This window comes from Chlamydotis macqueenii, chromosome 21, assembly GCF_036417535.1.
Source record: "Chlamydotis macqueenii isolate bChlMac1 chromosome 21, bChlMac1.mat, whole genome shotgun sequence".
NCBI classification, from domain to species: Eukaryota; Metazoa; Chordata; class Aves; order Otidiformes; family Otididae; genus Chlamydotis; species Chlamydotis macqueenii.
The window spans coordinates 2,624,528-2,647,922 of NC_141576.1; the positions used below are offsets into that span (position 1 = coordinate 2,624,528).

General features: G+C 41.6%; 3 protein-coding genes across 4 annotated transcripts in view; 2 read left to right on the plus strand and 1 right to left on the minus strand.

Moving 5' to 3' along the window:
• The window catches only part of CFAP74 (cilia and flagella associated protein 74), a 47,084-nt gene extending 35,713 nt beyond the window's left edge, over window positions 1–11,371 (plus strand). The window contains exons 25-38 of the mRNA XM_086764660.1: window positions 93–369; window positions 866–973; window positions 1,700–1,854; window positions 3,059–3,193; window positions 3,570–3,679; window positions 4,062–4,117; window positions 4,853–4,972; window positions 5,249–5,401; window positions 6,246–6,375; window positions 6,891–7,045; window positions 8,101–8,239; window positions 9,045–9,172; window positions 9,668–9,802; window positions 11,018–11,371. Coding sequence (XP_086620786.1) covers window positions 93–369; window positions 866–973; window positions 1,700–1,854; window positions 3,059–3,193; window positions 3,570–3,679; window positions 4,062–4,117; window positions 4,853–4,972; window positions 5,249–5,401; window positions 6,246–6,375; window positions 6,891–7,045; window positions 8,101–8,239; window positions 9,045–9,172; window positions 9,668–9,802; window positions 11,018–11,119 — 1,903 coding nt within the window. The 3' untranslated portion in view covers window positions 11,120–11,371. The remainder of the gene's footprint in view (window positions 1–92; window positions 370–865; window positions 974–1,699; window positions 1,855–3,058; window positions 3,194–3,569; window positions 3,680–4,061; window positions 4,118–4,852; window positions 4,973–5,248; window positions 5,402–6,245; window positions 6,376–6,890; window positions 7,046–8,100; window positions 8,240–9,044; window positions 9,173–9,667; window positions 9,803–11,017) is intronic.
• Window positions 1–23,395, minus strand: part of GABRD (gamma-aminobutyric acid type A receptor subunit delta) — a 107,315-nt gene that overhangs the window by 61,875 nt on the left and 22,045 nt on the right. The gene's annotated exons all lie outside the window — the stretch shown is intronic.
• TMEM52 (transmembrane protein 52) lies at window positions 15,611–22,469 on the plus strand. 2 transcript variants are annotated; one of them, XM_086764519.1, is made up of 4 exons: window positions 15,611–16,219; window positions 17,030–17,074; window positions 18,916–19,085; window positions 19,752–22,469. In XM_086764519.1, exons 2-4 carry the CDS (start codon window positions 17,043–17,045, stop codon window positions 20,069–20,071), a joined length of 522 nt encoding a protein of 173 aa, XP_086620645.1. In that variant the 5' UTR covers window positions 15,611–16,219; window positions 17,030–17,042; the 3' UTR covers window positions 20,072–22,469. The 2 variants fall into 2 exon arrangements, with proteins under 2 accessions (XP_086620645.1, XP_086620644.1); XM_086764518.1 differs by having other exon boundaries at window positions 15,612–16,219; window positions 16,944–17,074.

Here is a 23,395-nt window from a genome sequence, read left to right on the forward strand (position 1 = left end):
TTAAATAGGGACTACAGGATTAGTTCCCTATTTTCCGGGCTGATTAAGAGACTATTTTATGCTGAGACAATTTATCATGTGTTTATTTTTAGACAATTCAAGCTGTCATGCAGAGCAGTTGGAGTCCACCCACCTCTTGAATTGTCTCATTCCTTAGTTCAGTTTGCTGCAACAGCTTTAAACGATGTGTCTACGGCAACACTGTATGTGATGAATTCCCATGTGAGTGTCAACCACTTTACGCACGCTGTCCCAAGAGCTGGCAATGGGGAAGCTGCCCCTGTTGGACCCACTTCGTTTGAATTCTGTGTGCCAGAAGACTGTCCAGTCACAATTACACCTTCTGTTGGAACTGTGTCGCCTGGGAAGGTAAATTCATTTGAAATGTCAAGTGTTCTGCCAAATCTTTTGATCATCTACATCCTACACATGCTGTCACTTGTAAAAGAAGCTCAAAACGTAAATTATTATTAGAATAGCTGGAATATGTTGTTCAAAATAATGTTTAAAATCAGATGTGAGGGGTTAACCATCAAATCTGGCTAATGCTTTTTGGGAGTTTTCACCCTGAATGTTCTTTCCTCAGTGTTGTCATTATGATTTTTTTGAAGAATGTTTAAATATAGAAAAATATTAGTCATGTAAAACCAGCCCACTGTAACACAGTGGACTTCCAAAAAACCTGCAGGTGACCTTATCCTTAGGATGATCTTATTCACATGGAAGAAAAATGTTGGTTTGTTTGTTTTTTTTCTTTTAGTTTTTTTTGCTGCCATGTATATGCTCCCATTGAGCTCTGTAGGTGTAACACATGTTCGAGGGCTGAATTTTGCCTATCATTCTTGCGTGTGCTCTCACACTCCAGAAAAGCTTGATTCAAGTGTCCTTCAGACCAACATTGTCAGATCAGCTAATCAGAGAAGAGGCAGTTCGGAGGCTTTGCAGAGCAGCTGCGACAGAGGCAAAAATACAAGTAAGGAACGCTAAGAATTAGCACATGCTGTTGGTCTGTTACTTCCAGATATTTGTTTCTCTGGATGGTATTTTTATCATAAAATTATTTGCATATTAATGAAACCCAAATTCATGATCCATGTAAGGCCTGCCTATAAAGGAGGAGAGTATGACTGTGCTGTTGTACTTAATGTGTCGTCTGTTCATTGAGCAATAATTTAATTTCATGCTAACAATTTCAAAAGCACAAAGCATTCCTAGAGGAATTTATTGCACATGCTAACTGCAAGTACTCTTTAAAATAAAATTCTCTACACTTCTTGCGGGTTTGCTGCATACATGGACTTTATATGCAATGCTGTGGGTCAGTTAATTTATATGAGCACCTATAGATGTCTTTAATTAGAAGATAAATAGGTGAAATTCCCAAGAGAGATAGTCTTTTATCTGTTCCGATAGGGGAACTCTTCTTCTTCTTCTTTTTTTTTTTTTTTTTTTTTAAATTTAAGATGGGGTAAAATATGTCCATTTCAACTTCATTTTAGATAGTTAGAAATGTACGAAATAATTGCTGTTGTCGATGGCTTGTTACTGTAATCCCACTGCTGTTACCTGGTTTCATGCTCTCTATCACCTCCTAGGTTCTGTATCCTTGGACCAGGGACTGTGTATTGTAAACTGATGTTTTAATTGAATTATCAGTGATCACCCTCAGCATATAATGTCTCTGTGTGTGTATTTGCAGAAAAAGGAGAAAGATGAAAAGAGGGAGGGAAAGAAATTGAGCACTTCCATTACCAGAAGGCAGTCTTCCAGACAGCTTGTAAGGGATGGACGCAGCAAATACCTGACTTCTCTAGATGGTTCTGAACAACCGAAATCCCAAGAGTTAACGCCTGAGTAAGTCAGCAAAAGCATCTTGTACCATGTGGACAACATTCTCTTTATAAGTGGTTTAATAAATCTACTAAAACCTATAGGTAGACAAGAAAGCACACTGTAGGGAAGAAATAGCTCTAGCTGTGTTGCAAAGGCTGTTTCCAAAATTAGTGCTGCTTTTAAGCCACACAGCTGTACCCTCTCATGTAAGGCAAAGAATCCCTTTATGCATCAGAGGGATTGAAGACTTCAAAGAATATATCAGAAAGCATGAGATGTGGCTGTACGGGTAAATCTAGCTGAACCCACATGGGTGTCATTTAAAAGGGCAACTAGAAAGGTCAACTTAGTTACCAAAAGGAATTAATACTAATAAACCTTTTCTGAATAGGTCTAACAGAGAAATACATTCACCCCAGATGGAAACCATCTGATGGCCCGTATCCATGGCTATGGGTTAAATATTTTTGTTGTTCTTGGTTTGAAGGCTTACAGTCCTGCAAATGTAGTGATGCTGTAAAATGTACAGTTTAAACAGCCATTTTACAATATGGGTCACTGAGTGAGAATTAACATTAAGAGCATGTGGTATCTAGAACTTTGGATACTTAGATGGAAAATCTGATACTTGAGGTCCATTGTTTAGCAAATAATTCAACTTTTTAGAACAACACTTCTGCCTAATCTGAAAAATTTGAAGTGTTTGGAAGTAAATGGACGCTTAATCACCAGGCATTTAGCTGTACTAAATGTTACATAATTTTTACTAAAATCCCATGTTCATTGCAATCCATTAATTATAATTTTAAAATACTTTCGGTACAGGTCATAAAAATAAAATTTCTATTCTAAAATTCCCATTATGAAGTATCGCTTAGCGTATTCTGTTACAGAAATGTTATCCTGTGTGTTTTCCCATCATTGAAATCATGTAGAAGTACTGGAAGACATTGGAAGACTACATGTATTCAGCATAAGGAAATTGTATTGAGGATTTTACAATTTCTAGTGTGACGTCTATTATCTGGGTTTATAATTTTTATTCTCTTTTGACAAGAAAAGCAAACCATGTAGTAGGGTGGGTCCAAGACAGTAGCTTAGTTTCACTGTTACGTTCAACTTTGAATGTATGACTAAGAGTAAAGAGAAATAGCTCACTAGGCATCTAATTTTATTTTCTTGCTCTCGCACTTACTAAGATGATTCTTATTCCTGGATTTTCTAGTTCTGATGCTTATAGGGCAGCCCAGGCTTTCCTGATGAGGAGTTTCAGTGGGAGGTTTGAAAAATACATCGTACCATGCTTTGTTGCAAGTGGACGTATCAATGAAAAGAAAGGCTCTGAAAACCTAAGCTGCAGGTATTTCCAATTAGATATGTGCAATTCGTGATAGTTCAGAAATTGAAGGGGGAAATGGTGGGTATGTAAATTTATTTGTTTGGGGAGGAGATTTGTTTTCCAATCTTAATTGCTTCATAGGTTGCATGCTTGCAGCCCCCGAGTTGGTTAAGAATCAAACACAGGAATATGAAAGCAACTTAAAGAATAATTGTACGAAAAGTTTTAGTCGGATGTAGTCGTGTTTCTGCTTGGGCATATGCAAAAAAAAATTATGTATTGTTTTGTAATATCAATTTAATGATATCCTGTGATACGAACAATGTAAGAACAGATTTCTGACAATAGTTTTTATTTGTGTGATCCAAGAGCAAATACCTCTTTACTATCTCTCTAGCCCTTACAACACCTTGTATTTGGAGCTGCACTGTCCAGCTGTAGCACCATCTGTTGTGGTCACTTCAGAGAATGGAAAAAACACCGTAAATTTTGGTGAGGTTGCAGTAGGTATGAAATTTGAAATAAAGTTTTGGATTTTTTTCTGACTTTCATTGCTTCTTAGCGTAATTTTGCATTTCCTTTTACATTGTTTAGTTGATTTTTCAAAAGTCAATATAGAAATAACCCCTGTAATAGGTACTTAGGTGGAAAATTAGGAGCCTCTCTGGCCAGATGAAGTGGGTAAAAAGCAGATTTGATCCTAAAACATGGAACTGGGAGCTCCACAAGTGACTGTCCAAATTTGAAAGAATTTTGATGAGCTTTGACTAATGTATTAGCCATAGAAATGGAATGAATGTTTGGGCCTGGTAGAGGCATGGGTAAAAAGGAGGAATGGTAGTTCCTGAGTGAATGTCATCACTTTCTGAACTGTTTTCTTTCCTGTCAGGCCACAGAATGATGAAGCAAATTACAATACAGAATATCACCCCAGAGAAGCTGGAAGTATCCTTGTTTGGAGCATGTAAGTTAATCCACTGTGCAGCTTCTGTTCAATTTCAGCCTTTATCTGTAGGAACGGTTCGATGCTAAAGCAAGGAGGAGGTAGCAGATTTCAGAGTTAATGCGCGTCTTTCAGAGTGAGGCAAGAGGTGATGTGAAGAATATATTGGACAAGCCTAGGTGATCTGCTGGAAAGCTAATTGTGTTCCACCCTTTTAACTGGAAATAATTCTGCATAGAGTCAAACTTGAGAAGCACTTAATCACTTCCTAAAGAGTAGAAGGTACTGATGACCAAGCTAGTTTCAGTACAGTATGACGTATGTGTGGAACAGAACCAACAACTCAATTTTTGCACAATGCTTCTCTGAACTCTTGAATACATTGTAAGGAAAGGCTCCTACATCAGCTTTTCTGGTTTAAGCTGTGTGGGATAATACAGGAGAAGGCATGTCCTGGATCTTACGGGGCTAATGACCCATTCCAGGCATATCTGAAAATGGAGTTACGTAGATATCTTATTAACTGGAAAAGGATCTTGCAGCTATTTGAATTCCGGGGAGGGGGGCGGAAACAGTTGGATTACTTCTTCTTTTCTCTTAGTTATTGATCTCTGAAAAAGCTTATAGATGGTTGGTTTATACGCCTTTGGTCCAAATAATACTTAGAATCCGTTCTTATATTTTTTTTTCCCAATCTTTGTTTATAAACTTTTTTTCCTTGAGTTGCACTATTGTAGCTAGGATTCTCAGTTCTGAATCCCAATGGTCCCTTCGTGTTGGTCAGACCGGTTGGAGTGCTTGAGCCAGGTGAAAATAAACCCATCATCATCTCTTTTTGCCCAAATGAGAGTAAATGGGTGAGTAAGAGATACAGTAGTAATGGGGGAAAGGAGGAGAGACAGAGATGTATCGGGCTGTGTAAGATACACATATTAGTGCCTGGGATGAGGCTGTATAATTGTATAATAATAAACACTTTGCCTGTGATAGCTCTTCCCAGCACTTGAATCTTTCTCTGTGCACTAAATCCAGAAGTTTGGTAGTAATGGTCCATTTGTGGGAGAGGGGGCAGCTGGAGGGGTGGGGGATGTTTTCCTTCAGCAAATGGGCTAACACAGACATCTTCTTGGCAGTATTTCGAAATGCTGGACATCCGGACGGCAAAAACTAATCTAAAGCTCAGTATCGCTGGTCATGGGGTGATGCCATCAATCGTTTGCTCTGTGGGAGAAGTACTCAACATGGGATATGTCATACCTGGAGAGAAGGTGACTTCCACGTTCAAGGTAAATCCCTCTGTGCTGAACCAGAAAGCTCATCTGCGATTTTTGTGAGGAGGAAGAGGAGTTCTGTAGTTTCTAGTCTGGCAAGAACGTAAGGCTGTGTGGCAAACTGTAGACGAAAGAACACATCTTTAAAAGCACATCTGGCAGCGGGATTTGATGCTGAGACAGTTTCAGGCCAAAGGTAGAAAAAGCTGTGTGGGAAGATCTTAGCTGCTTCTGTCCTACCTGCAGCCTATAAAAAAAAAAATAGAAATCCAGTTCCTTCTACAAAAGAAAAAGAAATGTCCTGTGTTATGGATGTTGCCAGTATGCAGAGGGATGTGAAGTCAGAAATGGCTTTGCTTTCACCAAAGTTAGAAATATTTGTCCTCTTTCTTTATTCTGTCCATTACTGCTATCACAACGGAGGCTGCTCTGTGTCCATGCAAAGCAGTGACAGAGGTACATGGGTGAAAGGCACATCTGGTCCTACAAAGAGCACATGGTACAGTCGAGGGATATTTAACAGATTCACTCATTCATACTGCTGATTCCCAGAGACTCAGAAGAAGGGCAAGACCTAGCCATAAATTTTCTCCTGTCAGATTTTGTCGAAGTATATCAATAACCAAAATACATTACTTGCTGCAAGACTCTGAAAAGGAGCCTGTTCCTGTTGCTGGGGAGCGGGGGCTGCCGTGACATGTTATGGATGGCAATAACGCATGCTTTCGGAGGCAGCTGGGGACACAGTAGTGCAGGAATGCAGCAGACTAAATTCAGCCAGTTCACAAACTGTGGATCCTACAGGCCTGAGAATCAATCTTCTTAACGGGAATGCTGTTGTGTAAATTAATGTCCTCAGATACAGAACACTTCCACCCTGGCCCTGCAGTACTCCATACAGCTGGATTCGCTTTCACCAACAAGGGACAAAGATCAGCAGAGAATTCCATCCTTTATTACATCCTCTTCACAAAGAACAGAGATTGTTGGTAAATTTATTTTTTTTCTTTTATCTTTCTTTTTCTTTTGTTAAAGACTCACGAAGTACGAAGCAGCATCACTTTGTCCTGTTAGATCTACACAACTGTCAAAACCCTGGGGCATCACATCACTGAAATTAAAGACACAATTTTGTTTCCCCAGTAGGAGCTGTACTAATTCTTTCAATATGGGTAGCTGTAAATTTATGCAGCCTGAGCAAATATCCACAAGTAAGGAGATACTAGCGTTGGAATCTAAGTAAACCCACGCAGTTAATTGCATATTAAAGACTATATTTAGGGATGTCCAGCTCTGTAAAAACACATTAGGTGATTCTGCTTCAGTTCCTCTAGAGATGAATGTATTAAACTGCTAGATGGATTTATCTGGTATTTCTAAACCCTGTTTTGCTGCAAAACCATGTATCAGGTCTTTCTTACTGTTATAACAAAAATTAAGTGGATTTAAAATACATGAAGAAGTGAAACGGAAACTTATTCGTATCCTCATTTTTATTTACCAGGAACACAGAACTATAATGGCTTAAGTGTGTTCAGCGTCTTTCCAACAGAAGGAGAAATTCTTGCTGGGAAGAGTCAGGATTTCGTTGTTACTTTCAGTCCAGATCATGAAAGCCTGTACTATTCTGACCGTCTCAAGGTTGTGCTCTTTGGCAAGGTGAAACAATCGAGACTCCTGGATGATGAAATCAAAGTCTAAATATGACCTACTGTGATTTTTATCAGCACGGGTCTTAGTAGGAGTTTCAAATAATTATATCTAGTGGACAGCATTTGTAGGCAGAAATATTATCTTTGAGATTAACTGATGTAGGTAGGAGACGGTAGGTTTGGGGCCCACTGACTTTTTTTGTCAGGTTTTAAATATTCAGTTATTAACTCATAACAATAGTGACCTGGGATTTCAGTCCTGTCTGCCCAGCTGTCCGCACGGTGTAAATGATGGGAGGCGATGGGAGCTAGGCTGCTGCCACACTGCTGAGCATGGCTCCAAGTGGTTTCTCTGCAAGTAGCATGTAACGGCAGTGGAGAGTGGAGCTACGCCTGTGCGGTACAAACGGCAGGTGCCCTGAGTACCAGGAAGCTGCTTCTGCAGTCCCTCAGCATGAGGAGGGAGGTTTCCATCTGTAGAGCAGCAGTTGAGCTTAGATGGAGCCCAAGCCAGGATATACAGGCTGGCAGCGTAGCAGGTGGCTTTATGCCCTGTTCCAAAAAAGACTGATCAAAAGTTAATTAAGAGTGCCAACTAATGACCATCAGCAGGCACTGCAAACGCAGAGCAGAAACTGGTAGTGAGCAAGTAAGTACTGTTTCTCTCCTTGCAAGTTTTGTCTCCAGAGTATCTTTGGAATTGTGGTTAAGAATGCAAATAGGGCTAAGCTGAAGATGAAGGGAGACTGGTCCTAGTACACAAGCTTTAGCCAAGTTCGGCAGCAGCAAAGTTTTGCCGCCTTTAGTGGCTTTGGTATAAATAGTTTGTCCAGTCCCCTCCTGAGGCACATGGCCCAAGAATGAAAGGTTATTTAAAACAGGAGTGCCTGAGTGGACACGACAAGGGATGCAGGATGCTTGCATTAGCGTGCAGACCCTCTTGGCATTTATACAGGCAAACGATGTAATGATTTCTGTGCATCTGATCCTGTTGTGTCAGCATGCTGTTCACATCCGTACTTAAGCTGTAACCTGCATTTGAAGCGTTCTTGTCTTGTATAGAAAACAGCCCATGTGATGCTGCTAAAGGGTGCAGCGAGAGATCATCCCATGTTTGTGGAGGGGGGCGTTCCGCTGGATGTGCCCGTTGAGTCCTTGGCTGTAACGTTACCTGTGTCATCGCAGGCAGCGCTGCAGGGAGGTAATGTGCTACCACTTACACTACTGCAAACCAGTGACTGAAGAGACGTGGGCATGTTCCTCATCCTTTAAGGAAAAGTAAATTAAAGACAACTTTTCCAGAATCGGAACAAATAAGCATTGTGGTATAGCCTGTATTCGTAACACACACAGAAAAAGCAGGAAACTTTCTCTTAAGGAAAGATTTTTCTCTTAATTTTAATACAGTTAGATCTTGGTGACAATCTTCTATCTTTGCAACTTACCTTGCAAAAACATTTATAATTTGATACTACTACAAAGTATTAAAAAGTATTTGCTTTCTAGCAATTCTCTGACTTGTATAAAATGTTTATAAGATTGTCATATATAACAACATATCCTGGACTCTCCTGATTGTACTGTTACGGAACAGACACACTTTCAGGGGTTTGAATTTATCCTTCCTTGATTTCTTTGGACAGGATCTGTGTTCAGAGACAGTATATAAGCAACTCCTGTCTCCTGAGCTATAAAGAAATCCAAGCACATACCATACACAAGTAGGGATATAATACACACACGGTATGTGCCATGGGGCTAGAAAACGAGCAGGAAACTTGATAAAGAATTAACAACTACAATTTGCAATTGCAAATTATGCAAAACCTCCTTTTGCTTAGTTCTTCACTAACTCTCTAAGAAGGCTCTCCTTATCCGTGCCAACTCATGAATTTGCCGCAACATCACTTCATTTTGAACCATCGTGGTGTAAATTCTGCTCATTCCAAACTGCTAGTAGCTCAGTTTTGACAGTCTCAAAGTTTACTTGATTCACATTTGTTTAGAGCCACAAGAACCAGTGAAGTCCATTCTCCTCATTCTGGAGTACATCGAGGGAGAGAGTTCTCCAGTGCCAGCAATGACAGAACTGAAAGTTGGAGCTATAAAGACAGCTCAGTTTGCATCGAAGAAGGTGAATAAAATAAAAAGTGCGGTTTCATGTCAGACGCTGTAAGGAATATTGACAGTGTATAAATAGCTGCTAGTTCTGTCTGTCAAAAATTGAGTATATAAATTTAAAAATACAGCTTTCAGGGTTTCTGATAAACTTTACATTATAAAAGCATCAGTGTTTGAAAAGAAAATATTTTTTTCAGGGGCTAATATGAGGAATTAGCATTATCGTACTAAGCCAGCAACAAAATTTAGCCATTTCCTTCCCTAATTCTGAAATACAGAAGTTTGAGCACAGAACCAAATTACAGATCTGATCCCGTTGTTTTAGTACAGTGTTCTGTGACAACTTGACGCAATGAACAAGATGGACACTTGCGGTTTCAAAGGGCAGGAGCAATTTGGCAAGCAGTAGGCCCGCAAACAGCATCTGGGCAGTACAGCCTGTAATAACCAGTCGCGTTCGAGGGAGCAGGACTGGCTGTAACCAGGGTGTGTGGCGTGTGTCTCCTAGAACGTGGAGTTCAGCTTTGATGGCCTGCCGCTCCTGCAGCAGAAGGGATTCACTGTTGAAGCTGTGAAGGGAACCATCGAGCGCGGTCAAGTAAAACGCATTGGTGTTTCTTGGGTGCCACCTGCTGACTTTGATGTAAGTTACGGGTGCTACGGCGTGTTGCTGCTTACACGGGCAGTGGGTGGCAGCTCTTCGCACCGACTTGCGGGAGCAATACGAAAGCTAGTCTTGGATGTCAGCAGCGTGCGCTGCTTTGACACTTTAGGATGACAGAACACATGTGGTTACCTAAGGGAGGATAAGCTGGTATAACTGATATGAGAACAAAACCCAGGAAATTATGTATGATTTGGAGGCTTGCTGCCTAACCGTGGACTTCCATTCATCTGTGTGACGAGAAGAACAAGCCTTAGTCGCTTGCATCATACAGTATTTAGAATAACTTCTTACAGGTCGCTGCATTATATCGCCAAAATGCTGCTGCTGTTTTCTGAAAGACACAGCTTTGATCACACTGAAGTGAGCTTTCTAGTGCCCCCTGTGCAGGAAAACCTGCATTCCTGCTGACACCATACTAAGTTTACATGGATCGTTCTGCTACGGTGTTCATGTTTCCTTCGGTTGTGGGCTGCCTTTCCTTTGGTATATTCCTGGAAGTCAGTGAGGCCTTTTAGATTTTCCACTTTATGAACGGTTTTATGAACCCTGTTCCCCTGGCTACTACTGCCTTTTTGTATTGCAGAGCCTAGGTTTGAGGTCCAAACATCTCTACAGGGTTGTGATTGCCCTTCCTGATTCATCTTCCTGGGTATTCACAGAGACTGAAAGAATTTACTCCCCTGCTTTTTGATGTGAGCTGTGTGTGGGATGGTGGAATGAGTAGCTTGTTCCAGAATTAAAAGATTGCTGCTATCACGTGCAGAAAGAAGGCAGTGGAGTTCCTGGCATGATGTATCAGGTTGACATCCTGCCTCTTGGTAACCACGGGTTGTTACACAAGACTTAACATGAACTGATGGCTAACAGGATCAGTTTCTTCCCCAGCCCTCACTGCAGCATACGCTGTTGCTGCTGTGCCCATTTGTCATGGCTGTAACATGGTGACGATATCTGGAGACAGAATGCTTAGTCATGGCTACTGTATTTTCTGCAATATGAAAGTTGTGTGGAAATCAAAAAGCCAACACAGGGGGAAGAGGAGTATAGCGATAACTGGGGTAACTGGTATATAACTGCTATAACTGGCTTACAACTGAGATATAAAATACATAGTTTATAACTTGAGATCAACTAATCTGTTCTATGTACAAAAAATTATAGGTTGTTTCTATGTGTGGATTTTTTTTGTAGGCCGATGACCCTCTGCTTGTGACAGCCCTCCTGACCTTAAAAGGTGGTGACATTAAGGAATCTTACCGAATCCTCTTCATGGCAAAAGTTGTGTCTGCGTAACCCCTCACTCACCATTCACCATGGTAGAAGAAAAAATGAGAGGCCAAGTGGATACATCTGCTCTTAATCACAGTGACTTCCAAAGGAGGGCATTCCTCGAGAAAGGAGTTTCGTCTTTACATCTACACCAGTGAGTTGTAAACAACATACCTCTTTGCAATTTCAGATGCGTTTTAATGGTTTTGGAAAATCCATGGGGTTTCCCTTTTAAGACCAGAATAAAGCTTCTTTTTCAAGTCTCCTCCAAATTGTTTTGGGAGTTATTTTTACAATACACTGTGAAATCTTCCTGATGACACATTGTCAAAGAGGAAATAGTGACTGTGCTGTTCACTGAATCGCTGGATATGGTTAGGCACTTGCCCTAGATCATGGCTGTCCAGGAACTTTGTATTTCTAAGTTTGCTTTCCTCTGAATTCAGACTAAGAGTAGATTATACACACACGCGTGCACACACACACACACATATACATATATGTATATATATACATACACCTGCAGTGCCCTGGACTGTCAGGAAGCAGTAGCCTGTTCAGAGAAAAGTACAGAGGCACTACACTATGGAGAGTGAAGGGACCTGGAAGTTAGTAGATGTCTAGAAGTACAGATAATCTTTTAATTATTGCATCACACTCTTTCTTGAATCACAGTAAGTCTGTGGCAAAGTTCCCTTGCCACCCCTCCAAAGCTTATTGCTGTTTGGCCCTGTCTAGCTGTTAAAATTGCTTATTTAGATTACGCAGCAAGAAATTAGAAACTAATATTTGTAAATACCCCTAAGGTAAAATGTGCCAAGCTAGGTGAACTGTAGGAAAAAGCAGTAAAGCAATTGTCACAAGAAATATTTTAACTAGTTTTCCCCTTTTATAGAGGAAGATTCTATAACTGATGAAGAGAGGTTCCTTGTTTTTCCAAAGACAGAATGTTTGATCCATCCAGATCTCTTCTCATTTAATAATGGCTCAAGTGGCTGCAAAGTTACTTAACTCTTCAGTCTAAAGCGCTACAGATGCCGAAGCAATAAACAGTCAGTGTGGGAGGAGGCGGGAGCTGGGAGGGGGGTGGCAGTGCCAGCCAGAGACAGCTCTGCCTTCATGAGAGAGGCACTGAGTATTTCTGCTGGCACAGCTGCGTTGAAGTGGAGGACAATGAAGTTTGTGTGCTGATTCTCTTACAGTCCTTGCAGCCCTAAAAGGGAGATGAAATACCGTGCTGCAAAATGAAACTGTTGCAGATAGTACTGCACAGCTGACAGTTAGCTAGCGATAGGGAAGTTTTCCGAAAGCGAGGAAGAGCACAGCGTGTTGGAGGGGAAGGCTTATTTCGGGCAGTTAATTTGGGGGCATCCATTATGTGAGGATCCTTTGGATTTCACTCTTGGAAACTGAAAAGTAATGGCTAAGACTAAACTAGTCTCCAGACTCTCATAGCTGTATAATGTGCTGAAAATAAGTGTAAAATTACCTACCCACAAACACCTGCCCTGTCTTAGGAATCTTCCACTTCATACAGGCCAGGTACTGTGAAAAAGCATGCAGAAGATTTTTTTTAAGTAAAAAAAAAATAAATAATACATTTAAAGAACGTGATGACATTGAAACAATGTGGAGGTTGCTTGTGAGAAGAAGGCGGCAGCTTAGTAAACAGAAACAAGGTGTATATGCAAGGCCTAGGTGGTCCAACCAACAGTGTGTGCTCGGACACTGCATCTGAAAGACTCAACAACTTTGGAGAGCTCCAGGTGTGCCCATTCAGTTGCAGAAGTTGGAGGGTCAAGCACACAGCATTATATTATCTGATTGGAGATGTCCCGGCTCGCCGCAGGGGGGTTGGACTAGATGACCTTTAAAGGTGCCTTCCAACCCAAACGGTTCTGTGATCCTCTGACATCGGCACATTCAGAAAGTTAAGCTGGTTATAAAGAGCAGCTGCCATTGGCTGACTGAAGTCATTGTCTCTACTGAATAACTAAGGTAAGCAAAGAGTAACCCATTTTTAACTACTTTTTTTGGACTTGATCTTGAGAACTCATTTGAATAATTTCAGACTTAAAGTGAGCATAAGGTTCCTGGGTTTGACTGGTCAAAGTTTCCATGCTTCTATCTAAAGGTGTGTTCGTTCTGTCCAGGAGGAGTGTTGAACCATGATAACAAGAACAGGTTGCTGTTTCTGGAGTACTGAAAACAAAGAAAACTGCTTGCAATGCACCAGCTGACGTTCTGAAAAGCACTTATGGAAATATGAATGTTTTTAATTCTCTTTCATGAGAGAAAAGGAAGTTATTTTATCTTGGGCCTTGAAAGTCGTCATATTTGACTTCTTGGGGGCATAATGGCTGATCCTTGCAGGACCAGGTTTTCCTTTCTTACTGGATCGGTTTTGTTCTTTTGGTGTACACACTGTTCGAAGTACCCAGCTCAAGTGAAGCAACACTTGAGCAATGAGAGAGACATGCTGATGTGAAAGGAAAAAAAACTAAATGGTCTGATGTGGGAAAGCAGATCCACTGTAAAACTTAACGCAGGCAGGCAGACTGTGCTGCTTCATCTGGAACACAACTAGAACTTGACGCAACTTGGCTTCGTACAAGTTGACCTCTTGAAGAAGCAAACAATCCTGCCAATACAATAGCACGTTATCAACAATCATAGCACATTTGGTAGGAAAATTGCCAGGAGATTCTAAACATGTAATCTGATGTTTCTGTTTCCATATTGTTGGACTCCAGTCCCCTCACAAAAGGTCCTCCCTCTTTGTGAGGGTAACAGGGAAAGTGCAACCTCAGAAATACATCTGCGTTTCCCAGAAGCTTAACTTTTCTGCTCCTCTAGCTGGACTTCTGAACATTTTGCTTTCAGACTGAGTTTTGCAACTGTGATTACTCTTGGGTCACTGGACACAAACACTTGTGCATTCAGATTTGAATCTAAATGCAAACGTACTTCTAGTACGCAGCTCTAGTTTAAAAAGAAAGCAATTCACATTAATGTATGATCTTTATAATCCCTAAAAGCTCCATCTAGCTCATTTCTAAACAGAAAGGAAGTGAGAGGGTAAGCACTAGTGTCATACGCATCTTGTTAATACATGTTCTGCTTACCCAGTGACTTTGAGATTGCTTCATGCTTGTGAATGCAGCTGTTCCAAAATGAGCAATGGTCCTATGACCCTGAGCAGTTCTGTAGGAAACTACTTTAGTCAGTATGCCATGTGCCATGACTGGGCCTTGAAACATGGGTTTTGAGCCTCATGGAGCAAAATAAGTGAATGTCAGCTGGAGAATGGTCTTATCAAACGCGGTACTTCCAAGCTACTGTGTCCGTTGTTGTTCCCAAGGGCATGATTGCCCCTGGTGTACTGGAGCTTATCCTTGCTTCTTATAAAGACACCTCTGGCAACCCAAGTCCAAATATATTCTCCTCCTATTACATTAAATTTTTTTTTTTTAAAATCCTTGTATTTTGTCCCATTCTCATTACTGGACTGGTTTTTATATATGCACCCACATGCACATATATGTACTGGGATACCTGAGGATATTGGGAACCTCAACAGATATGTCAAAATGCCGTTCTTTTAGTTGATTGTCCCCTTTCTTCTCCAGTTGAAATATTTACAATCCATTAATCAGCTCCCCTGCTTTTCAGCTCTAGATGTCTGTCTTTTTGTTGCTTACCCAGTCATGTGTCATGATCACCCTGATTCTGGTCATCTCTTATATTGACTAACATTTCTTTTTTTTGCCATGTAGCTGATCTCTGCTGTATTAGTGCTTCAAAGGTGTCGGACCTTTAATTCATATTCTACTTTGAAGCAGTAACTCACATTCTACTTTGAAGGAGAAATAATCCTTGCTCATTCACGTGGTGGATACAGTTGACCTTTGGCACATGTTTTGTTCTTCCCTGGTGAGGGAAAGACTTCCGTAACTTGGGGAGGTTTTTAACACTATGGGCTACATGCAATCCTCTTAAAATAGCTAGACCTCACCCAGAAGAGCATTGCAGGAAAGCTGTCACTCGGAGATGGGCCGCATGGCTGTAATGATCCGTATAATCACAGCAATTAAACATTTCTCCATGAAACTTCTACCACAGAGTATCAACACTAGGGCTTTAGGATAATGATGAGCAAGATAACCACAAAACAACATGCAGGTATTTTAACTGAATTTCTACGTGTGAAATGTTGGATGTAGTTAAATTATTCTGGAGCAACTTGATCTTTAGAGAACAGTCAAGACCTTTTCATGTGTTTTAACAAGACTATTTTTAAAAAGATAAATGGTCTTCTTTTCCAAACCTGTGTTTCTTTCTAGTATTTTTCATACCTAGTTTCTCATTCCTTTTCCATCTCTTCTTCAAAAATCTCTCTGACCCTGCACAGGCGCAGGGTACCGCACCCGCTGGGTTCCCTTCTCTTCAGACCGGCGCTGGGTAGCAGCCCCACCCGCCTCGGGCCGGTCTCTGGCCGCTGCCTTCTCTCCCTCCGCTGCCCCCCCACCGCCGCGGCCGCCGGGGGGGTGGCTGAGCGAGGGGCCCCCGGCGGCTCTGCCCCGCCCGGCGGCACCGCCCTCCCGCCGGGCGGGCCGGGCCCTGGGCGGCGGGCGGGGTAGTGCGGTCCCTCGGTTCCCATGGCGGGTTTGGGGTGCGGGGCGGCCCTGCCCGTCGCTCGCCCCCGCCGGGGCGCGGCACCCACCTGGCCACGGGCAGTTATTTATTGGGGTGCCCGGGGCCGAGGCGGCGGCAGGCGCGGGGCGCGGCGCTCGGTCTCCCGGCGGCTCGGTGTCCCCTCCCGGTGTCCCCTCCCGGCGGCTCGGGCGCTCTGGCCGCTCCCGTCCCGGCGCTCGCCCCGCTGCAGCGTGGGCATCCAGAACCGGCGAGGCTGTGGCCCGCAGCCCCGGCCGTCACGGGCTCACACCGCTGGACTCCGCTGGGCAGAGGCGTCAGATAAACCTGGTGCTTGCTTCTCTTTGGGCCACCCGCTTAGCTGATTCTCCTTTATAAGTTTTTTTTTTTTTCTTTCTTTTTTCTTTCTTTTTTTTTTTTCATTCTAGACATCACTCTGCTCTTCTGAGAATACTGCAAGAAATCCTATCAGTGAGTAATCAAAAACTTTCAAATGTCTGTTACCAAACCGGTTTCCATCGTGATCGAGTGACATTGTCAGATCAGAATGATGACTTACTGACAGCCACCCGGTACTGCTGCTCTGTGTATCTCTAAGATCAGTACCAGCTTACAAATTTGACTTGGCTGTAGACAAGGTGGATGATCCTCTCTTTAAAATGACTCTGAAGTGTCATCTTCGGAAAAGTCAGTTTGCAGATTCTCTTCTGTGGCCAAACCATTATTCTATTGTGTGAAATCCATGGCGTGCAGTTCACTACGTACAATACAGCTGTGGCAGCTGCATTCCTGAAATGCAATAAAAACTGTTCTTTTTTTATACTGTAAGTAGATCTGAAAAAGACATTTCTGGTTGTGTTGGAGCTATGAAAAAGTAATTTAAATATAACTGGGGGAAGCAGGCAGTTGTCTTAGGCTGGCATTTGCAGACAGGCCTGTGGTGTTAGGTACCTCATAGGTTAAATAACTCTTTGATTAGTGTTTTGAGAATCCAGCATGTGTAGTTCTCTCTCCTAAGCAACAGTAAAGTACCACTTTGTACATTGATTGACTCAGAAGCCAGCTTCTACAGTGGGATTATTTGCATGTTCTCAGCTGGAGTAATTTTACACCTATGAAGAACAGCCCTCTGAAACTAAATCTAAAGGGGTTTGGCTCCATACTCTTACTGGTTGCTTTCCCTTTTTCATCTCAGAAATTGTGTGAAATTTATTCCCTGTCATACATTCACTGTTTGACCGTAGATATTTAAATCAGTGAATCATCTACCTTCCTTCACAGATGCCCTCAGAACATGTCTAATTGGACAAGTCTGTGGTATGTCTGGTAAGTTTATTTTTAATCTTACTAACCCAGAATAATTTGGAATTTATTAAGAACAGTAATTGTAGTAAGGTAAGGGAAACAGTCTTCTCTTAGGACGGAGGAAAAAGTTTCTCCTTGGTTTTATGAAAGTTACCAGTGAGTACAGGACAGATGAGACCACAGGGGAGATAAGGTGCCAGGCAGGGTACAGCCGTGGTCTGGGGACACGTCATCTTTCCTGTCTGAGGACACTGCAGTTTAACTGAGGCGCTTGGTTGTTCTTTCTAAATAGACAACTCTGCTCAACACGGGGGCAGCCGAACAGCGTGGACTTGCTGGGGCTCAGCACTGTGTTGCCTAACGCACAGTCCTCAGTTCTCTCCCTTTTCTGGGACAAGAGACTGTGAGGTTACAGTGCTGCGCTTTCATTCGGAACTCAGGCCGATTACAAACCTGTTTGCTGGCTGTTCGAATGACTGAGAGGGTGGAAATAGTGATAGGTGAAAGCGGGAGCTCTCGTCACAACTGGGTTCATCTCTTGCCTACCATGCATTATAGGTGTCCTACCGTTATTTTTATAGTTCGCATTCCGTCAATGTATTAACTCTGATGGCAGCACGCAGAGTGAATTGGTTACCTCTAGCTGTCGTTCAGTCTGCACTAATTTTCGTGGATGTTCTTTGCTGTGTTGATACATGGAACTGTTTAAAAATACATAGTTTCATAAAATATTTTAAGAAGGCTTCTGCAATTAGGCAGCGTTGAAATAATGAAAGCTAATGAGCTCGTGCTGGGATATATACTGCTGGGATGCCTTTCCCTAGCTAATTTCTGCCTTCACCAGAGGGCAGCAGGAGATGAGGGTGTGATGATTTCACAGAATACACTAGCATGCAGCTCATGGAGTCTCAGGAAATACTGACTGGCTACCCCTCATACTGGAGGAACATTTCATTACAAAATTCCAGCAGGGCAGCATGCTCTTCTCACACACAGTTTCAAGTTGCCTGAAAGCGTTTTTCTAAAACAGCAATAATTTGCAAGAAAATTAATGAAATTTGTGGAAATTCGAGGCCATCAAATCCAACTTTTATATTGAGCATAGTCTTTGTGCGTATCTGACTCTCATACAAACAGAAATATACTCTTGTTAAAACTAAATTAAATGAAATGTTTATTTTGGAATCATGACTCTTACGGGCCAGTACTACCCTCAGTTTGGAAAAAAAGAATAGAATGCTACTGAGGCCATTGTTATACATAGTTAGGGGGGAACATAATCCTAATTCCTGTCAAGCCACTGTGAAGGTGAGCCTTACTGCTCACCTAGCTCAGGAGAAGGGTGGATTCATTTGAGAAACTGGGGGGCAGGAAGATAGAGCTTCAGCTGAGAGGAGAACCTGAAACACTAGCATGTTCACGTAGGTACACTACGAATTGTTAGAAAATAAACTTTGTTAAACAATAGCTAGAGATAGAATAGTGCAATATATAATTTCTGTGCTCATTTAGAAGTATGGATCCTAGACTTGTGGAAGTTTGTACTTGTATTGCCCTCCAAGCACATAGCCACTGTTGGAAGCGTAGCCATTCTCACTGCATAAAAGCTAAAAACACAGCCCAAGATAATTAACATTCTGGCATCTGTGAGCCAGAAGGGATTGTACTGATGGTCAGCAGTACCTCAATTTGTGATTAAGTGTTTGTAATCTAACTTTCTAATTCAGGATCCAGCACCCATTCAGAACTAAACCTAAGGAGGTTTGCCCTGTCTTAAAGCCATTTAGAGGGAAATTAAATTCACCTCTGGAAGAAGTAAAACATAAGCAATGGAATTATGGTATTTTCCCTCCTTCTCTAAGGTTAATCTTGCTGACTGTGTTCCTGCTCCTGCTCTGTGGGATCACAGCAAACTGCATGAAATTCTGCTGCCGGAAGAAGAGGCCTCCGGTTGCCATCTTGCCTAGGCACCCTTATGATCTGACAGTTACAGCGATTGACAGGGACAGCACTGCCCGTAGCACACTGACCTGTAAGTATCCTCTGGGAGTCAACTATTCAACAGTGCTTTGCTACTGAACATGTGTCTAGAATTCTGCGTCCAGCCCTTGCAATAACGGGGACTTTCTGATGTAGTCCCGAACAACTTTCAGCCCCGCAGGGTGGGCCAGAGAGATAAAGGAAAGCCATCAGGGTAAAACAGTAAGTGAGTGCAGAAGACAAGTAGGATTTAACGCTATAGACGTTAAAATAGACTCCGTGGTGCGTTACCCTCTTATGTGTTGTGTCCCATATCTGTTCTTATCACCATTTCCTTATTTTTTAACTTTTCCGCCCACCTCACTGTCCAACTACTCCAGCCAAAGTTATCTCTAATGTGAGGAACTGTTCACAGCTGTTCATGCGTGAACCCAACGGAAAGTACCTCTGTTACAGCATACATGTACTGTGTCAGGTATTTCACAATAATGACTGGATGGTGATAGGCAGAGACATTTTCTCTTCTGACTGCTTTCTTTTGGAGAACGTAGAGATTCCATCATAGGTAATTCTGTATGGATAGCTTTTAGTATATAGTGCATATCTTCTGACAGCACAAAAATGGGTTCGTAATTTATTGGAGAAAAGCAGGATTAGCCCCTTATATATCAGCATCCCATGTAAGTGTTTAATTTTTTTAAAATTCTTTTCTTCACAGCATATAGCTCGTTGCAGTACCCTCTAAGTGCCCCTATTCCTGCGATTTCTGTGGATATGGATAAGAACACTATGTCTCTTCCGGCGTACAGTCTCTATGCAATGGAGTTGCCACCCTCTTATGATGAAGCTGTCCAAATGGGCAAACAATACATTGCGGAAGCATGGATAAGCCAGAAACTCAATGACATCCCTGGACAGGTCACACCATGTGGGCTGAATCACATCCAGTATTCACCTGATAAAATCAACAGAGATCCAGCAACACAGGCAAATTCAGAGAATTCAGAAGATGCAAGGCAAGAACAGCCGCAGCTCTGACTCATTTCAGCTGGGCAGTAAAGAGAGAGCAGGACTGTAAGAGTTACAGAAGACATGAAGAGTTTGGTTTTATAGGCAAGTTATGACAGAAAGATGTTTCCTCTCATGCCCTTGTAATGATCGGTCAGGAGAAATGTTTTCTGTGACTGCTGTGATCTCCTGGTAAAGCTTCTTCAAGGATATGAAAAATGAAGTTAAAGGGCAGTGGTTTAACACTGCCTGTAGAAGTGGGACATGAATGCTTGTTCATCTTCTGATTAAAAAAAAAAAAAAAAAGTTATTCATTGTTTCCTGCATACGGCAATAAAAAAGGTCAGGGGAATTTTACCATCTTGGGAACACACACAAAGAGTCAGAACAGTACAAACAGCAACTTGTTGTTCTGGAACAGCAGCTTCCCAAGCTGGAGTTGAAAGGGGAATCCTTGCAAGTCACAATGAATAGACTCTGTAGTTTCTCTTCTTTTGAGAACATTAACTGTCCAGCAAATTGCTGGAGTGCAAATTGCTACTCAATGGCACATGTTCCTTAAACTGGAGGAAGATGGCAAACAAGGACAGGAAAGTGCGTGGAGGGGGAAATTCATAATGTTATGTTTCACAACGAGAAAGAGAGAAGAAATGAGACAGATAATTTTTTTTTGTTGGTCATGAGACCTGAAGGGATTGTTTTTGAGGTTTTAAAAATCTTTAAACTTCTATTTTCAAGATGAGCTGGCTTGTGGGTGGGATCCTTCTACTACTTATTTTTGCCAATTAAAGTACAAATTAGTCTCAAAGAGACACTGGCACACATGGTTAAGTATTACTAATGTGTTTCAAATATTCATCAACTGTTTCAAAGATGCCTTTATACTTTGTTATCTGCTCAGGTGTCAGGGTCTCTGTCAGTAAGGAAAAGAAGAAATCAAAGATTTCGGGCAGCTTTTGCCAGTTCAGTATGCATATGAGGTCAGTAATGTGCAGGATGAAACAAAGCATGCTCTAGCTCTGCCATCTAGAATAAATTATAAATACAAAATGCCATAGTACAGGCTGGGCAATAGTCTAAAGAAATTACTCTTTAGGGATGATTCTTCATGACGTATGGATAGTAAGGATAAATGCTATGCATAATTTTAAAACTGGGAGCTTGGAGCTGATTGCAGCAGTCTCAGACAAAATTATGGGCTATGAGAGGCTTTTTTTAAATGACAGCTCTTTCCCTTTCTTGCCCCTCCCATATTCCAAATAATATGAATTTTGTCCACTCCTGAGTAGTGATTTTATTTGAATCCAGTTTAGCAGGTGCTAATTTGGCTACCTTAAGAACATGAGCAATCTACAGGACTGTTCATTGCTGTGGGATTATCTACGGGACAAGAGCAGGGAGGAAAGCACGAGCACTAGATGCTATTAATGAATGTAACACAAGGTGTGGAGTGCTAGGTCAGAGTTAATGTTTGCTGACCTTCTACTAACAAAAATATGACTGATGGGCCTCATTTTTTTCTGAAGTTGCTTTGGTAGCTGTGAAAAGGGGCTACCTTCTGCAAATATTATGTGGCTGTCATTAATAAGTAGTAGAAGTCGTGGGCATGAAGTCTTGCACAGCTTTTAGAAGGCTATTCTCTAACAGCCGTAACTGCAAGAACTACCCTGGAAACGAGCACGCATTGTTTAAAAATGAAGATCTCTCTGCCAGCCAACAAGACTGAGACCGGAATGTCTGCTACACTTCCACGGTGTGTGAGCTTTTCACGAGTCCAGCTCCCTAGAGAAGTGTTTGTTCTATATTTAACTTGCAGATAGCTTACTATGAGAGTTGCAGGGAAAGACTGGTTTAACAAATCTGCTTCTCCTCTGTCTCTTCTCTGTCCTTAATTACACTTCTCCTGTTTATTCTCTCTGCCTTCTTTTTCTGCGTCAAGATGGAGACTAGGCATAACCCAGTGTAACTATTTGGATGTCTGTAGCTGGAAGAGCAATATATGCCCAGTCTTGGGTGTCTCCAAGTCACAAATACAGCAGATGTATTTTTATTTATTGAACCTTTCCATCAGGACGGTACTCAGAAACAAATCCTATGCTTTTCCAAAGAAGAAATAAATCAGGGTGGAATTCTGGCCTTGTATCCAAGAGAATATAGTGCTTTACAACCTACTCATGGGCAAAAGCGTTTCTGCTTGAACCAAATTACCAACATAAAGGCCTCAATTTTTTAATCCTCCAGACTCTGGGCCTCTAGTATGTAATGACTTTGAGTTCCAGAATTTTACTGTGTTCAGAAAATGCAGTTTATCTTCGTAACTTTTCAAAAGTTTCCCTGATATAAAGAATTTCCCTAAATTCGGAGTTTGTTTCTTTTTGGGAGTAGAAAAATAAAAATTTAACACAATAGTCTATATAGTCATTTTTTATGCCGTTGTGTTATGTTTGTGTCTGTTTTTCTGATTCTAAATAACCACAGAAGAGGGGTATTCCTCTTCTAAGCCATTAGATGCATACTAACATGCTCTAAAAGCTTTATGTGAAAAATGTAGTACAGTATCTGATGACGATATGTGAGTATGGTTTCTATGAGGAAACCCAGGACACTACCAGAAAGACCTGGCAAACATGAAATTACAGACACTATGAGAAAAATGTCAAAACCATAATCCTGTATCCGAGATAATGAATGCATTACTTTTCAGTAGAGATTACGTTTCTGTCTCACATAACACTTTTGCAAATTTTGCCCTGATAGAGTTAGCCAAAATAATATCTTTAAATTCCAGGTTTGACAAAACCTGGTTGATATTTATTACCTTTTGTCTCCTTTATTGTCTGTCCAGGTGGTAAATATATATACTGATTGATCAACATTTTCATTTTTGTTTCTTACTGCACCAATCAATGGGCTAAAACGTTCAACTGAAAAAAAAACTGGTAAAAAACCCTAAGAAATTGAAACTGTTGGAGGGAAATGGCCGAGTGCTCACTCACTAATAGAAACAGGAATATAAAACCAGGCAAATGAAAAAATAGTGGCTGACACAAGAGGGCAGTCCTTCACTTTTCAGTGTATTGCATCATATCAGCTTTCTAAGAGATGAGCTCTTGGTGTTGCAAAGAGGTGAGTGCACTTCTAAGGTGCAGCTTTTCTCAGTTCTTCAGGGATTACTCTGCAGTGCAACGACTGAGTTTGCCTGAGGAGGATGAGGGAATAATCACAATCGTTTGATTTCCCTTCCCTTCATGCTTTTGCTTGCACAACGCTTCTGCCTTGCGAGTTGTCAGCAGTACCTGACAGATTATCTACCAAACTGCAAGGAGATACGTTTCCATTTTGTTATGGGGATGA

Excerpts from the sequence above, each read along its gene's own strand:
- TMEM52 (XM_086764519.1), top strand. The coding sequence starts at position 17,043 with ATGTCTAATTGGACAAGTCTGTGGTATGTCTG. Across the intron at positions 17,075-18,915 it reads ACAAGTCTGTGGTATGTCTG|GTTAATCTTGCTGACTGTGT; the intron begins GTAAGTTTATTT and ends TCCTTCTCTAAG. Across the intron at positions 19,086-19,751 it reads TGCCCGTAGCACACTGACCT|CATATAGCTCGTTGCAGTAC; the intron begins GTAAGTATCCTC and ends TTTTCTTCACAG.